Source organism: Erinaceus europaeus, chromosome 11 (assembly GCF_950295315.1).
Source record: "Erinaceus europaeus chromosome 11, mEriEur2.1, whole genome shotgun sequence".
Taxonomy (NCBI): domain Eukaryota; kingdom Metazoa; phylum Chordata; class Mammalia; order Eulipotyphla; family Erinaceidae; genus Erinaceus; species Erinaceus europaeus.
The window spans coordinates 94,210,357-94,227,672 of record NC_080172.1 but is presented as its reverse complement, the minus strand read 5'-3'; the positions used below and the strand labels follow the sequence as shown (position 1 = coordinate 94,227,672).

At 36.0% G+C, this 17,316-nt stretch overlaps 1 protein-coding gene across 1 annotated transcript in view; it reads right to left on the bottom strand.

Annotated features, from left to right (window-relative positions):
* TNNI3K (TNNI3 interacting kinase) overlaps positions 1–17,316 on the bottom strand; it is a 428,191-nt gene that overhangs the window by 375,208 nt on the left and 35,667 nt on the right. The window contains 2 exon segments of the mRNA XM_060202368.1: positions 7,511–7,619; positions 8,212–8,329. Of these exon segments, the coding sequence (XP_060058351.1) occupies positions 7,511–7,619; positions 8,212–8,251 (149 nt within the window). The 5' untranslated portion in view covers positions 8,252–8,329.

The window sequence follows — 17,316 nt, the reverse complement described above, 5'->3', positions numbered from 1 at the left end:
GGGGGTTCAGGTCCTGGAACATGATCACAGAGAACCTAGTGGGGGTTGTATTGTTATATGGAAAACTGGGAAATGTTATGCATGTACAAACTATTATATTTACTGTCTACTGTAAAATATTAAACCCTGAATAAAGAAAAAAAGTAAAAAAAAATAAAAGGAAAGTTACAGTCTTGAGGTAAATGTTTGCTTTCTTAAACTTCATATATTATTACTGTTGTTTATATATTTGTAATTAGTACCATTAACTAACCAAAAATACAAATAATATTTTACATCGATTTTATTTCTCCATCTTCAATATTCTAATTGTTATAAAAATACACTCTTCTTTGATAAAATTATCCTGCATTGCTTCTGTAACTAAGACTCATAACTGGTCATGAGTCTGAAAAGTGTTAACTTTTGGAAAATATTTTATTTTAACTAGGAAGGATGTCAAGTGTCCTCAAAGGAACTTTTCAGGAAGAAAACGAGCATGAAGGCACATTTTAGAAAAACAAATAGCTTCATTTACTTTATTTTCAATTTTCCTCTAAATATTACAACTGCTTTTTCATGGAACTTGACATTATTCTAACTATTATCATTTATTTATTAAACATGTTCAATTTCAAAGGGGGTAAAACTGTGTCCTTCTGCTTCTACATTCAAGATTAGTTCCAAAATACAAAGGATAACAAAATTGTAGAGTTACATGAGGAAAATGAATTTTGTTCCTCTATCCCCTTTCCAGGTTAATAAATAAGATGATGAAGACTATGACATTTTGAAATCAAGTCTAGCTGGGTGTGATCTCAGCTCAGCCATTAAAGTTGTGTAACATAGGTCTATTCAATTTAATTTAATTAGCTCATTTTCTTCAGGTATAAAATAGCAATTGTGATTCCTACCTAAGAGAATCATTAAGATAAAGAATAACTATTACTGATTTAATCAACTTTTTTATTGTTTTCCATATGCCAATCACTGTGTTAAGCACTTCACACCCATACTTTTAGGATTACGTAAACATTAGAATATCAACAAGCATGTCTGTCATATGACTGCATCATTAGAGATTATTTAGGGACAGAGACCTCCATGGGTCATGTAGACACAGTCTTGAGGGCCTCTAGAATACTGGAAGACACACCAGGAACTCTGGAGCTGCCCAGCTAACCAAGCAACTTGGAGGAGGCCAGATGACAGAAAATCTTGGACCTACACTAGTGTCTCTCCTTTCTGTCTCATTTGAGGTAGTAACATGGAGATGTGCACACCAGAGGATAGTGACTAAAGGCTACAGGACACAAGGTAAGGGAGAAGTCAAGAGTCCAACACATTTACTTTTGTATTATAACTTACACCCACTGTAGACCCACTATAAAACTAGGAGAGCTAGAAAACTTGACACCTCTCTCACTCTTGAGGGCCAACATATTTCTGTGCATATATCAAACTTTTTTTTCTCTCTGCTTTCACTTCAATAAAGACTTTTTCTTCATGAAATCTGATGGAGTCTCTTGATTTTTTCACTGAGAATCACCTACTATCAAACCATCAGGGTTTAGGGGGTGAGGGTACACTTCTAGAATCCTTATTTCACTTCACCCACAATAGCACTGTTGCTACAAATAATTATTACAAATAAATACAAATATAAATAAAACAAAACTATCATTAGGAAACATTTATCTTAGTGGCTAGACTTGTATATGGATAAAGGCAACATGTCAAAAGTACTATTAAAGTAATAAACATAAGAACATAGATAGCTAGGTGGAAATAATTAGACCATGGTACTTCACTATACCTCCTACTTCTTTCTGCATTCTTTTTTTCATAATCTCTATCTCCCATTTATTAACTCAATAAACACCCAAAACTATGAGTGCATGCAACTTTACTTTGGAAGACAAAGGGACATTATTTTTCATCCTTTCTCATACTGATCTCTGATTCCCAAAATACTATAAGTTGGAATATACAAAAAGTTGGCTTAGCACCTTTTATATTAGGTATTAGTTCCATTATGTCAATATTAGTGTTCTGTAATTTATTGTGGGTGGATGGAATATCAGATTTACTGTGCATTTGAACTGACAGAAGAAGACACACAGTGGTGTGAAAGATCTCTAACAAAAATGTCACAAACTGTCAAAAAATGATAACAATAAAAGGAAAAAAAAAGACCAAGGTGTGGGGCAGGCAGTAGTGCACTTGGCTGAGCATGAAGTGCTCAAGGACTTAGATTCAAGCCTCTGGTCCCTTACTGCAGGGGGGAAGCTTCACAAGCTATGAAACAGTACTGCAAATCTCTCTCTCTCTCTCTCTCTCTCTCTCTCTCTCCCTCCCTCCCTTTTCTCTCTCAATTTATCTCTATCAAAGATAAATAAAATATTTTTAAAAACTCTAGGCAAACCTATATTTACACACTAGAGTTAAATGCTTGTTTTCAGGAATTTTATATAGTTTCCATGTTATCTAAATGTTTAGGTAGTACGATAGGTTGTTCATCACAGAAGTAATCTTTAAATCAAGGAACAATTGCTTACAGTACTTAAGCTACTAAGATTACGGTTTCATGCCTACTATGTGGATATAAAGATTCACTATACTTACAACCAAAGTTCCTATACTATGGTGATATGGAAGTGTCCATCCATTTTTCCTCTTCCTGCCTACTCCCTCCATTCCCTTTGATGACCACTATAAATGTCATGCAGTCTAAGAATCAATTTGGTTACTACTTGGTGATATCACTAACTGATGGAATAAAGACAACTACAATAAATGAGTCTGAAAAAGCAATATACTGGCTCTTCACAAATAGTTTAAAATGTTGTGCAAGTACATGAGTAAGACAATTCATATTCATACCACTTCATTCTTTTCTTTCGTTGTAATCTATTATTATATACTAGAGAAAAGTAAGCCTTTTAAATATTGTTTTAGGCACCACTGGCACTCTTTCCCAATGTTACTATCTGTCTTGATGGTGTCAAGCAATCAGAGTACTAAGCTTTGCTTTTGCCTACTTATTTGACTTCCTCAGCTTGATAAAAAAAAAAAAAAAAAAAAAAAAAAAACCTTGTAAGTTGCCTATTTTTGTTCCTATGGTCCCCATCTTTTCACTTATCCCATCCTAGGCAAAAAGGTCTCAGCAAAAAAAGGAAAATACAGGGTAGAACTTTAATTAGAAATAATCTATTGCAGCAGATCCATTGACTCTAAAGAGGAGGCAGGAGGTTGAAAATATCCATAGTGACAACAACTATTCAGGTTTCTGAAAGCCATTCCTCAAGAGTATCTCTGGTTCATTTTTGTGGTTTCCTTAGCAGATTCAGCACTAGACTACTACTCTTCCTCTTCACAAAATGCCCTGGCATTATTTTTAGCAAGTGTGATACAAATTTTGATGAACCTTCTAGTAAACTGGTCTAACAACTGTCCAAATGCCTATCACAGTCTTTAAATTTTCGTTTTTAGATTTGGTAATCATAAGGAATTGTTCTAATATTCTACATTTGCACTTTTGAAAATATTCTGTTCATATACAAACCTTTAATACTCTCCATTTCTAACTTTTAGTAAGCAAAAAACAAACTTTAGGGAGCTGGGCAGCAGCACAGTGGGTTAAGCGCAAGTGGTGCAAAGCACAAGGAACTGCCTAGTCCTAAGGATCCCGGTTTGAGCTTCTGGCTCCCCACCTGCAGAGGATTCACTTCACAAGTGGTGAAACAGGTTTGCAGGTGTGTATCTTACTCTCCCCCTCTCTGTCTTCCCCCTCCTCTCTCCATTTCTCTCTGTCCTATTCAACAACAACGACATCAATCAAAACTACAACAATTAAACAACAAGGGCAACAAAAGGGAACAAATAATAAATAAATATTTAAAAAAACTTTAGTAAGCAAATCACCAAGTAGTCTTCAATAAGTACGTTTAACTGATAATACCGCTTCAGTCTTTCAACATGCTTATGCCTATTTTATTCAGTCAATCATGATAATAGAGACCTTTGATTACTCCATGCCTACTGTGCATTAAATTCTTAGCTTTTAACTGTTAGACATTTTGAAAATGTCCTGTAAGGTTATTCCTTTATTTTTTTTTGATAGAGACAGAAATTGATAATGAATGGGGATATAGAGAGGAGAGGATATGAGAGAGACAGAGACAGAGAGAGAGAGAGAGAAACTTGCAATATTGTTCCACCAATCAAGAAGTTTCCTTCCTTCACGTGGGGAACAGGGACTTGAACCTGGGTCTTTGATCATTGTAACATATTCTTGTTACTGGATACACTACCACTCCTTGCCACCACTCACCCCCCCACCTTGTGAGGTTGCTTCTTAACTAAACTTTATAGATGTGTATGAAGTTCAAGTAATACATCAAAGGAAACAAAGCTTAAAAATAGAAGAAACTGAACTGAAAGTTCCATATGACCATAATAGCAGATAACTTTCTTATTCAACTTGGATAATAGGGTCAACATTAGTTTTTCTTGACTCCTTGAGACTTTCTATGGTTCTCATCTAATTTTGCTTATATATCTTTACTTAACTCTGCCTTTTATTTGCAATGCTTTGGAAAACTGCTGAATAAATCAAGATCCAAAATATTTTATATATATATATTTGAAAATCATTTATTTTTCTTTCCACTTAACACTTGTCATGGCTTGTCTTCTGGGAGTGTTATTTATATGTATGTTTCTCCTCTACCAGATTGCGAACTCCTGAAGTAAGAAGCACAGCTTAGTAGCCAGCCAAGCCTGGCTACAAATCGCAGTTCTAGCACTTACTGATTTCAGGCTCCTCAAAAGATACAATGTTCCTAGGTCTTTATAAAACACCAAAATTAACATTATCTAACATGGGAGGGTCACAGTAATTATTTGTATTTGTCTTGATGTATATGAAAATAATACCTTGAATATAACTGGACCAACAAATATTGAACTTTAATATAACACTGATTCCTGCTTCTCTTTCATAACATTAATGAGCAGAACAGAACTCAAATTTAATCCGTAGTGGAAATACAAGTCAGCTATAGTAGGAGGTCTAGTAACAGCTAGTTGTTGATGTGGCATGAAAAATACCTACAACTCAAATCCAGTGTTAAATATAACTCTTGAAAGAACAAGGCTATTTAAATTGGCCTTGACATAATTATCTAATACCTGCTAAACTAAAAAAAAAAAGGAAGACTAGGGGCTGGGCAGTAGTGCGCATGGTTAAGAGCACACATTACAATGTCCAGGGAGCCAGGATCAACCCCAGGTCTCCACCTGCAGAGGGAATGTTTCACAAGTAGTGAAGCAAGGTCCCAGGTCTCTCGGTGTGTTCTCCCTACCTCTTCAATTTCTCTCTGTCCTATCAAATAAATAAAATTAAAAATAATAATGATATATATTTTTTTAATTTTGTCTTTAAAAATCTGAAGAAAATCTCCTAGTACTAATCACTTTTTGTTTGCTTGTTTATTTGTTTTTGCCTCCAGGGTTATCGCTGGGGCTTGGTGTCTGCACTACAAATCCACTGCTCCTGGAGGCCATTTATTCACATTTTTTCTGCACTTGTTACTGTTGTCACCATCACTGCAGTTGTTGTTGAATAGGACAAAGAGAAATGGAGACAGGAGGGGAATTCAGAGAGGGGGAGAGAAAGATAGACACCTGCAGACCTGCTCCATCGTTTGTGAAGCGACCCCCCTGCAGGTGGCTCCAACCGGGATCCTTATGCAGATCCTTGTGCTGTGTGCCATGTGCGCTTAATCCACTGCAATACTACCAAGCCCCAGTATTAATCACTGTTGATTCAGCATATTTATTATTCAGCAGGAGTTAAAGAAGTTATTATTAATTCCAAAATTACTTTTTTCTTTTCCAGCTAAATAAGTATATATTCATACACTCATAACATACTATCCATCACATTTCTACGTGATTTTCAAATATTTTTCCATATCTGAAAATGTAAGACCACATGAGAAGTCAGTCCATAGTACTTCATCATGGGTAACAAAATGAGTCAACCACTTGGGGTCAAATAACAGAGAATTAACTATCCAAAACCATAAACTGAAAAAAATTATGAGAGCTTTAGATCTAATTGACACATTTCCTATAAAACATATTGTACAAGGATACTCTCCTTGTTGTTTTATTGTTGTAGTTATTATTGTTGCCGTTGCTGGATAGGAGAGAGGAGGGGAAGACAGAGAGGAGGAGAGAAAGATAGACACCTGCAGACCTGCTTCACCGCCTGTGAAGCAACTCCCCTCCCCTGCAGGTGGGGAACCAGGGGTTCAAACCATGATCCTTACTCTGGCCCTTGCACATTTGCTAGTTATGCCAGCTTTTTATGTTCACTGTATCTATTTTTTTAATATCTAATTTGTTCAGAGCTTTACACTTGTTTTCCCAAGGAAACACAGGGAATTATTTGCCATAAGTACATTAAATGAACATCACAGCTGCCAACTAAACATATAGCTAATTATCTACATGAAGTTAGACATCTAACTTAACCTGATCCTCCAAAACTCATCTAATTTTTCAGTGCCAGATTCAATTTCTCCAGAAGGCTGTTTGTGTATATAAAGGTCCTGCCCCTCTTTTCTGAACATTTTGTGTCTTCCAGCACTAATCTGTGACACTAATCCAGATTGTTTTTTCTCTTGTTATCATGGAACAAAGCCCACTGAAATTCTAACACCAATCTTATACATTGTCATATGATTGTACAGGAGCAGAATGATGCTCAGTTCCATGAAGGGGCATACTTCGAATGTGAAGAGATCAGAGAGGAGGTTGTTAAAACAGGGAACTTCTCATGTGTTAAAGCTGAATTTTGAAACTAAAAGAAAACTCAGAAATTCATTACCCTCCCCTACCCTATTTCTGCTTGCCCCGGGGCCTTTAAGACAACAAGAAGGGCTTTGGGAGAAAATCCATCATGATCCAGGAAACCTGTCATTCCTAATTCTATTTGCTCCAGAAGCAGCCTTCTAAATTTACAGCCCTTATTTCCACCTGTACAAATATTCCCTACATTGTAAGAAAAAGGAGATAGACTTGACCAGAGGCTCCTACCTCCATTGTGTTTGAACTGCAATAAAAAGCCTTTTCCTTCCTGAAAAAAAAAAAACTGGCCTTACCCTACTAGCTCAAAGAGAACAATATGGGCAACATTCAGCCATCATCTGGGAAGCAGAATCTTGCTAATTTTTTTTAACTTGGTTTACAAGAATGATTTAATTCTAGAGATTATTTAAACTAAGTCTGTGCCTTAGAACCCATTCTTTTTAAACTTTAGTGATGAGAGCATGCAAGTCATATTTTAAAGAGATGATATACTTGTATTTTGGGAAATACAAAACTTATCTTTTAAGGTAAAAAATATAATTGCATACATCTGCAATTATGTGGGCTGTGTTTAAATATAATGAGATACATTTAAATCTAAATGATATTGAATATACTTATACAAAGAAATAATAACTCTTGAAAACTTTACCCAAATATATGCCTTAGTTGTGAAAGTTCTATTTCTTTGATCTGTAGGTCATCTTCTAATCTTTCTAGTATAATAACGTAAGATTCACTGACTTTCTTCTTCCATTCATCTAGTAAAAAGAAACAAATAGATCTGATTCATAATTGTGATTTACAGAATGCAGACAAGATCACAACACAAAAGTAATTAAAATTCTCTTTTTTATTCTGAGTTCTACAGTACATAATTTAAATTACTGATTGTGAGTATACAATGTAGATGTTTGTATTTAAAATGTAATCATACTGAATTGTAGCAATTAAGAAACCATTTGATATTGTATAATATATTTACATAAAAGAATATGCTTGACTTATTTCATTTTATCCTATTGCATTCTAATTATATTTTGGAAATCAAGTTCCTAGACAAGTATTTTTAAGATATTAAATATTAACCATTTAAAATTTAGCTTAAATTCAAATTTCAGCAATGTCCTTCTTTTCTAAAAAATATATCGTAAATATATATTTATATAAGAATTTTTCAGTTCTCCTAAATATGTTATCAAGAAAAATAATTTGAATGCGGATAAACTTAAGGCACCTTTGTATAGTAGATTGTCTTATTTTCTATATAAAATTAATTGATATTGCAAAGAAAAATTAGCTTATATAAGTGCTGCTGAACCATTATGAATTTAAGAATATAAAGACAATTACCAGTGCAAGTTCGTGTTGGTCTAGACTTATAATTTCCCATTTGCTAGTAGTTTTCTTCTTTTTCTCTGGGAAGTTCCTCACATTATACGATTCCAAGTTCAAGTGTAGTGATATTGTCCTGTTGAAAAATATGTTGATATGATAGTCTGACTAAAAATAAGCTGACTACCAAATGGAATGTCATGTAACTATGATGAAGAACAAAATAATAGTTGCTTTCAAGGGTGAAGAAATCAGAGTATGAAATAGTCAGTCTGTTTCAAAGAGCTGTGCCAAAAACAAATCTCAATTTTTTTCCCCAATAGGTTTATTTGCCTCTCCATACTCACTTACATGGACAATTTCTTTATACATAAATTTAGAATGTGTTCCAGTTACATCTGAAGTTCACAAAGAGCTACCTAGCTCAGGATCATTTTCTCATTGGAGTATGAGTGAGTATGAATGACTGATGACAGAAGTTGTCTCTATATAAATCATATAAATCTATAAGCAGTTTCTATGTCTTGCATATGTTGAAGTTACAAAACCATGTTTGTTAGAGTTTTTCAATAAAGATAATAAAATATTTTATTTATTCATTTACTTATTTTTACCACCAGTTATTGCTGGTGCTCAGTTCCTGCATCATGACTCCACCACTCCTAGTGACTATTTCCTCTTTTATCTTTGAGAGAGAGTGAGAAGCAGAGTGGGAGACAGAGAAGGATAGATTCTTATAGCACTGCTTCACTATTTGTGAAGCTTCCTTCATGTAGGTGGGGACCATGGTCCTCATGCATGGTAGCATGTGCACTCCATTGGTGTGTCAACATCTAGCCACAATTTGAAATGATTTTTTATTGTGGAAATGTTTTACAAACTGTTGTCTCTGAAATATGATTTTAAAGCTCCCCAGAATATGTTCAGGCAGAGTTTACCACCTACACACACACACTCTTTGCTCTACCCTTAGTGGCTCCAGAGACAGGATTTAGTCATAGGTTTCTATACATTTCACCCCATTTCTTTCATTGCTTTATTTCCTAAGTTATATATATGTGTGAGATCATTCAAAGTATTTCTTATGCTTTTTTTCACTTAGATCATGAATACTTGAGTTCCATAACTGTTGGGTAGTATGCCACCTCCCCCTGGCTTCTGCTTAACCATATGCCTATATAGGGATTTACTGATCCAAAGCTTTGGTCTATTTACATAAATCACTTTTACATAAAGCACTCCAGGTCATTGGTGGTTCAGTGATAGGATTCTTGCCTGTTCTGCCCCCTCCTTGTCACACTCTGATTTTCACCGGTCACTTTTCTCTCCACCCTCTCTATATCACATCCTGTTTCCACCCTACTTGGAGAGTATAAAAACAGCTGCTCTTCTGATTAAAGACACCTGGAAATTGCTTTCCGGCTCCGAGAGTTCCAGAGTGTATCTCCTGCGGAAGTTAGTGCGGCACGAGTTCCTGATCCCTCTCCCACGCAGCAGCCTAGATCGGCTCCAGTTGAGTTCTCTCCAAGCCTGAGAGCACTAGCTCGGGAAGAAGTACCCTCAGGCTATCCCGGCACATAACTAGCAACTTATGAAGTAATACTGACCAAAGTTATAGGAAGATTATAAGTAAGATTGAATGTTATGTGACAGATGCCAATTTAATTTGTCTATACCTACTATTTTCTGTATATTTTCTACAAGTATGAAGGGTATATGACATCCCCATGTTCTGGGTGAGAATAATCCAGACTTGCTAGAAGGTAGTTGAGTCTGAAATCAATTCTGTAGCAACATGATTCTGAAGTCCAACCTGAGGTTTGATAAATGATTAGTAGGTAGCATGCTTCATGATCTAGTAGATCCTGGATTCGATCCCATGAACTAAATGATAGCTCTAAGAATAACACCAAGGGAGCTCTGTGGATGGCAGAAGAGAGGATTGGTGTCTCTTTCTTTCTCTCTCTCTCACTTTCTCTTTCTTTCTCTCTCCCTCAAAATGTACAATAAAAATTGGGTGGGAGGCAATTCTGCATTGCATAATATAAATAGTAAAAAAGGCTAACCTAGGTATTGTTGATACATATCCCATAATTTCTCTTTCATGTACCTTATATTTACTTCATTGGGACATTTGTCCCTGTATGTGCATATTTTATTGATACAAATCAATTCATGATATAAATCAGAATATTTGGAACATATATGTATATATATTACTTTTATTTGTATATATCAGATGCTATACCTAGAAGGTACAAATTATCATCGTGAAATTCACCTCCGGTGGCTATATTTTTAAGGCAACAGGTATGACATTATAAAGATAGCCTAGTATTAGAGCATAGAATTTACCTGCCTGAAACCCCCAAAATATCAAGTTCAATCCCCAACATGAGCATATAATAAAGCTGAGTGTTACGTTAATCTCTCCCTGGCTGTCTGTATTTCCCATGTAAATAAATACATACATAAATGAATCACTTTTTAAGTAACAGGTATGAGATTAGGAAAATAGCAAGCAGTTCATGCAACAGACTTTCATATCTGAGGCACCGGAATTCTCAGATTCAGTCCCTGGCACAACCATAAACCAGAGCTAAGCAATATTCTCATTAAAAAAAGTAAATGGTATCAAAATTATAGTATTTCACAAATACTATGGTTGTAAGTTCATAGCTTTTCCTTTTTGAAGTAAATGCTGAGGCAATCTAAGATTTCTCACGTTTTTCTCTGCAATAGTAATTTAAGTTGCAGAGAAATATTCATACTATTCAGAAATATTTGAAGAAGTGGATATCTGAATTCACAGAGAGCTGAATATACCTCTTGTCTAGCCTTATGTCCATATGCTATTAATGTTGTTGATGGGGTGGGGATAGATAGCACAATGGTTATCCAAGCATACTCTCATGTCTGAGGCTCCAAAGTCCCAAATTCAATCCCCAGCACCACCATAACCCAAAGCTGAGCAGTGCTCTGGTGAAAGAAAGAACTTTTTAATTAATTTATTTATTTATTTTATTTAAGAAAGTATTAATTAACAAAACCATAGGGTAGGAGGGGTACAATTCCACACAACTCCCACCACCCATTCTCCATATCTCACCCCCTCCCCTGATAGCTTTCCCATTCTCTATCCCTCTGGGAGCATGGATCCAGGGTCATTGTGGGTTGCAGAAGGTAGAAGGTCTGGCTTCTGTAATTGCTTCCCCACTGAACATGGGCGTTGACTGGTCAGTCCATACTCCCAGTCTTCCTCTCTCTTTCCATAGTAGGGTGGGTCTCTGGGGAAGCGGAGCTCCAGGCCACATTGGTGGGTTCTTCAGTTCAGGGAAGCCTGGCCGGCATCCTGATGACATCTGGGACCTGGTGACTGAAAAGAGAGTTAACATACGAAGCCAAACAAGTTGTTGAGCAATCATGGACCCAAAGCTTGGAATAGTGGAGAGGAAGTGTTGGGGGGTGGTACTCACTGCAAACTCTAGTGTACTTCTGCTTTCCCAAGGACTCCATAACACCCAACCAAAAAGAGGTGTGTACTCCTATGTTCATAGCAGCACAATTATAATTGCTAAAACCTGGAAGCAACCCAGGTGCCCAACAACAGATGAGTGGCTGAGAAAGCTGTCTTCTTCTAGCGTTTGCTGAGAAAGCTGTGGTATATATATATATATATATACAATGGAATACTATGCAGCTATCAAGAACAATGAACCCACCTTCTCTGATCCATCTTGGACAGAGCTAGAAGGAATTATGTTAAGTGAGCTAAGTCAGAAAGATAAAGATGAGTATGGGATGATCCCACTCATCAACAGAAGTTGAGTAAGAAGATCTGAAAGGGAAAGTAAAAGCAGGACCTGACCAAATTGTAAGTAGGGCACCAAAGTAAAAAAGAAAGAACTTTTTTGGCTTTATATATTAACTCTCTTCTCAGCCACCAGGTGCTAACATGATGCCAGCCAGACTTTCCTGAGCAGACGACCCCACCAATGTGTCCTGGAGCTCTGACTCCCCAGAGACCACCCCACCAGGGAAAGAGAGAGGCAGGCTGGGAGTATGGATCGACCTGTCAATGCCCATGTTCAGTGGGGAAGCAATTATAGAAGCCAGACCTTCCACCTCTGCATCCCATAATGACCCTGGGTTAAAGAATAGGGTTAACCCAGAGGGTTAAAGAATAGGAAAGCTGGGAGTCGGGCTGTAGCGCAGCGGGTTAAGCGCAGATGGCGCAAAGCACAAGGACCGGCATAAGGATCCCGGTTCGAACCCTGGCTCCCCAACTGCAGGAGAGTCGCTTCACAGGCAGTGAAGCAGTTCTGCAGGTGTCTATCTTTCTCTCCCCCTCTCTGTCTTCCCCTCCTCTCTCCGTTTCTCTCTGTCCTATCCAACAACAACGACAACAACAATAATAACTACAATAATAAAACAACAAGGGCAACAAAAGGGAATAAATAAAAAAAAAAAGAATAGGAAAGCTATCAGGGGTGGAGATGGTATACAGAGTTCTGGTGGTGGGAATTGTGTCAGTTGTACCTCTTATCCTATAGTTATGTCAGTGTTTCCTTTTTATAAATAAATAATAATAGTAAAAAACATAGTTTTAAAAAAAAGAAATATAGGACTATGTTTTAATTATTATCTACTAATGCTAATAAAATCATGTTCTGTGGTCCAGTAGGTGGGTAAAAAAAGATACAATTTAAGAAATATTGATGTCTGGCATAATGTCAGGACCTCTTGTTACTTTATCTATGCTATGTATATCTTTTGATTTTTTGCTAGAAGGGGGTGTTATTGAGAAAAAAAACAGGGTTTCATGGTTTCAACTGAGTAGTAGTCCATTCATGGTCACATTTTGGTTATATTCATGTCTTGAGTTTTGTGAATGTTTCTGTGAATACAGTGGTAAACATAACTTTCTAAAGCATTGTTTTAATATTTTTAGATAATAAAATGAAGGTATTTCAAGTTTAAATAGGAGAAAGAAACACAGTCTTGAGAAAGAGAAAAGAAGGTTGCTTAGGATTCTCTAATAATGCAATACTGAAGTATGTACTTGGGTAATTGATGATTCACTCTGTATGAAAAGCCTCTAGTGTAAACATCACAAAATGAAGAGATCTGGATATATTTTCATAAGTGAATGGAGAAACCTACTGTAGGCAATACTCCATAAAATGGGGCATTTTTCAAGCTTAAAATGAAATGAGAAGTCAAGCTAATAAAAGTCATGAAATAATTTTAAATGAATATTGTACAAAGAAACTGACTGACATAAATCAGTCAGATCAATCTCCATTATTCTATAATTCTAACTTTGCGACTTTTTGGGAAAAAAAGGCAAAATTACAGAGACAGTAAAGAGAGCAGTGGCTATCAGAAGAAGGTGGAAGAGAAGAAGGGATTAATAGGTGAAGAAAAGGGAAACTTTAGGATAGTGAAATTATTTTGTGTGATGCTCTAATGGTGGATATATGACACCATACATTTGAAAAAATCCATAAAACTATAAAATGTTACATAAACTATAGACTTCACTTGCTAATAATGATGTATGATATATTATTTCACCCATACTATTCAATATAACAGACTAAATATAACCCCAAAACTGTAAGACCATTTGAATGTTTTAATAAATAACTTCCACAGAAAAATCTTCTCAAAGAAATACATCAACAGTATTCTACATCCCTACTTATAGTAGTTCTTCTATTCAAAATGTCAGGGTGGATTTCACAAATAATATATTTCTTCAATTCTTTCCTTTTATTGTTTTTTGTAATATTTTTATTTTATTTTGGTAGATACAAAGCGAAATTGAGATGGAAGGGAGAGATAGAGACAGAGAGAGTGGTCTGGGAAGTGGCACAGTGGATAAAACATTGGATTCTCAAGCATGAGGTCCTGAGTGGGATGCATTGGATCGACCTTCTCGTGGTGCATCCCGTGAGTACCCATCTAGTGGGGAAACTGACTATCCTTCCTAGCCGACTGAATCCACATGGATCCCAGTCAATTTCAAAGCCAGCAACAAGCAGACATCAGGCTCAACCTGACGCTGTTGACTGGCTACGGAAGAAGGGCAAACGCTAGAAGAAGAAGAAGGTCCTGAGTTTGATTCCCAGTAACATGTGTATCAGAGTGATGTCTGGTTCTTTCTCTCCCTATCTTTCTCATTAATAAATAAATAAAATCTTTAAAATAAAGAGTGAGAGAGAAGGGGACCACTGCTCATGAAGCTCTCCTCCTGCAGGTGGAGATTAGGGGCTTGAAACTATATCCTTGAGCACTGTAATGTGTGTTCTACTAGGCGCACCAACACCTAGCCCCTATTTCTTCAACACCCTTCCTTCCTTCCTCCCTTCCTTCCTTCCTTCCTTCCTTCCTTCCTTCCTTCCTTCCTTCCTTCCTTCCTTCTTCTCTTCTTCCCTTCCTTCCTCTCTTCCTTTTCCTTTCTTTCATCCTTTCTTCTTTTTTCTTCCTTCCTCTTTTTAAAACTTATTTTTTCCTTTATTGGGGGATTAATGTTTTACATTCAACAGTAAATACAACAGTTTCTACATGCATAACATTTCTCAGTTTTCCACATAACAATACAACACCCATTAGGTCCTCTGTCAGCCTTTTCTGGGACCTGCACTCTTCCCACCATCTACCCCATACCCCAGAGTCTTTTACTTTAGTGCAATACAAAGTATTTCTTTCCCTTTCTTTCCTCCTTCCTTCCTTCCTTCCTTCCTTCCTTCCTTCCTTCCTTCCTTCCTTCCTTCCTTCCTTCCTTCTTTCCTTCTTTCTTTCCTTTCTGTCTTTCTTAACTTTCATGTCTTATTAAATTTAATGGTAATGCCTCCATCTCTTAAACTGATTTATTCAACCATTTCAAAACATATTTATATATGTTTTAATATTCTTTCAATAAAACTATTTGCATTCCTTATTAATTACTTGGGGTGCATATGACATATTTATCCCAATTTCTATTTGTGCATCTAATATTTATATTATATACTAATGTATTCATACATATTTAAATGCATGCTTTCAAGAGGAAAAGACAAAATTGACTTTGACACTTCTTCTATTTCTTTGATTTTAACAGACAAATTATAAAGATGTATCACATCAAATAAAACTGATGTGCATTGAATAAATTTGTTATATTTAGGAGTATGAGTTAATTTACAATTAAAGCCTAGATCATTGTTTCATTTACTATGAGTTCTTATTAATATGTTTCCAAATTTTGGACAAGTTTACATCTTTGATGAATTGCATTTGTTTGATAATCAGTTAAGATGATTAGTGTAAATGAAATAAAACAGAAATATTAATTAGTACATACATAGTAATTTTCTTTAACAAACATAAAATGACATAGTATAACTAAATTACATACAAAAAACACTGAGCATTGTCTAAGATGTCTGTAACACTTAAATTTACATTATTCTTTAATTTATTTATTTTTCTCAATGAATCACCAGTGTTTGGGAAGGACAGTTTTTGAACCTGAAAACTCAGTCTGTCTGTCTTGGAGTCCACAAGCATAGCCACTGCTCCAGCCCAGCCACTGCTCCAGCCCAATTGTACAACACTATAATTTATTTTCAAACAGCATATGTCCACAGTTAAACAATTATATTGTCAAGACTATATTTGTCAAATAAATTTTCTTTTTTTTCCACTGAAATGCCTAAATTTAGTAAGTTGAATTGAACTATAAATTACCTCTAAGAATCTGAACATTATTTAATAGATAATGAATAGAATCTGATAATATGTAATAATGAAATTACATGTAGAAAAACGAATATCACTAATTTACACAGGTGTTTGTGCTATCTCTGATAACATTACAGCAAACATCTGCAATTTTTCTTTCCAGTATACTATAACTGTAATGCAAAGAACCTGATATTTTCTATACATTGCTCACTATGCAAAATTCACTAAAGAACCTAAACCCCTTCAGTCATCATATCTCTGTTGTTGTAGAAGTCTTGTTTTTTTTCCAGGCAGGGTACTATGCTCAAGGACCTGTGTAAGGAACCAGGGTCTAGCCCCCACTCTCCACCTGCAACAGAGATACTTCACAAGTGGTGAAGCAGTTTATATTTCTCTCCCCCATCCTAATATCTTTCTATCCTATTGAATAAAATGAAAAAAAAAAAAAGGAAAAAAAATGGCCACCAGGAGATTTGGCTTCATAGTGCTCTGGAGGATAAAAATAAAAAATAAATAGAAACCAAACTTTCTTTTCCAGGCCAGGTGGTGGCACACCTGGTTAAATGCATTTGTTAACAATGCTGAAAGACCCAGGTTCTAGCCCCCAGTCCCTACCTGCAGGGGGAAGGCTTTGGGAGTGGTGACACAGTGTTGCAGGTGTTTCTCTGTCTCTCCTCCTCTCTGTCACCCCCTCCCCTTTTGATTTCTGGCTGTCTCTACCCAGTAAATAAATAAGGATAATACGAAGCTTTCTTTTCTAAATTGTTGAAACTTTGTGTTATCCTTTTCTGGTTTCTTAAATTCCACCTATAAGGGAGATCATCTCGTTTGTGCTCTTCCTTTTTGATTGACTTCACTTAACATAATAGTTTCAGGAGGGAGTAGATAAAATAATGGTTATGCAGGCTCTCATACCTGAGGCTCAAAAGTCCCAAGTTCATTTCCCCGCACCAACATAAACCAGAGCTGAACAGTGTCCTGGTAAAAAAAAAAAGAAAGAAAGAGAGGAAGAAAGGAAGGAAGGAAGGAAGGAAGATAATACACTAGCTTCAAGTCCTATATCACGATGAAACAAAGGAGGTAACTTCATCATTTTTTAAATTGGAGGTTAATGATGTACAGAACAATTGTTGGCACATGGGTACAATTTCCCATCTCATCATATTTGTCTGAGGTATTCTTTGAATCCCAACTTGGATCCTTTTCCATTATTATTACTTGAAAGTATTCTTTTTTAAAAAAAAATTATTTATAAAAGGAAACACTGACAAAAAAACATAGGATAAGAAGGGTACAACTCCATACAATTCCCACCACCAGAACTCCCTATCCCTTCCCCTCCCCCGATAGCTTTCCTATTCTTTATCCCTCAGGGAATATGGATCCAAG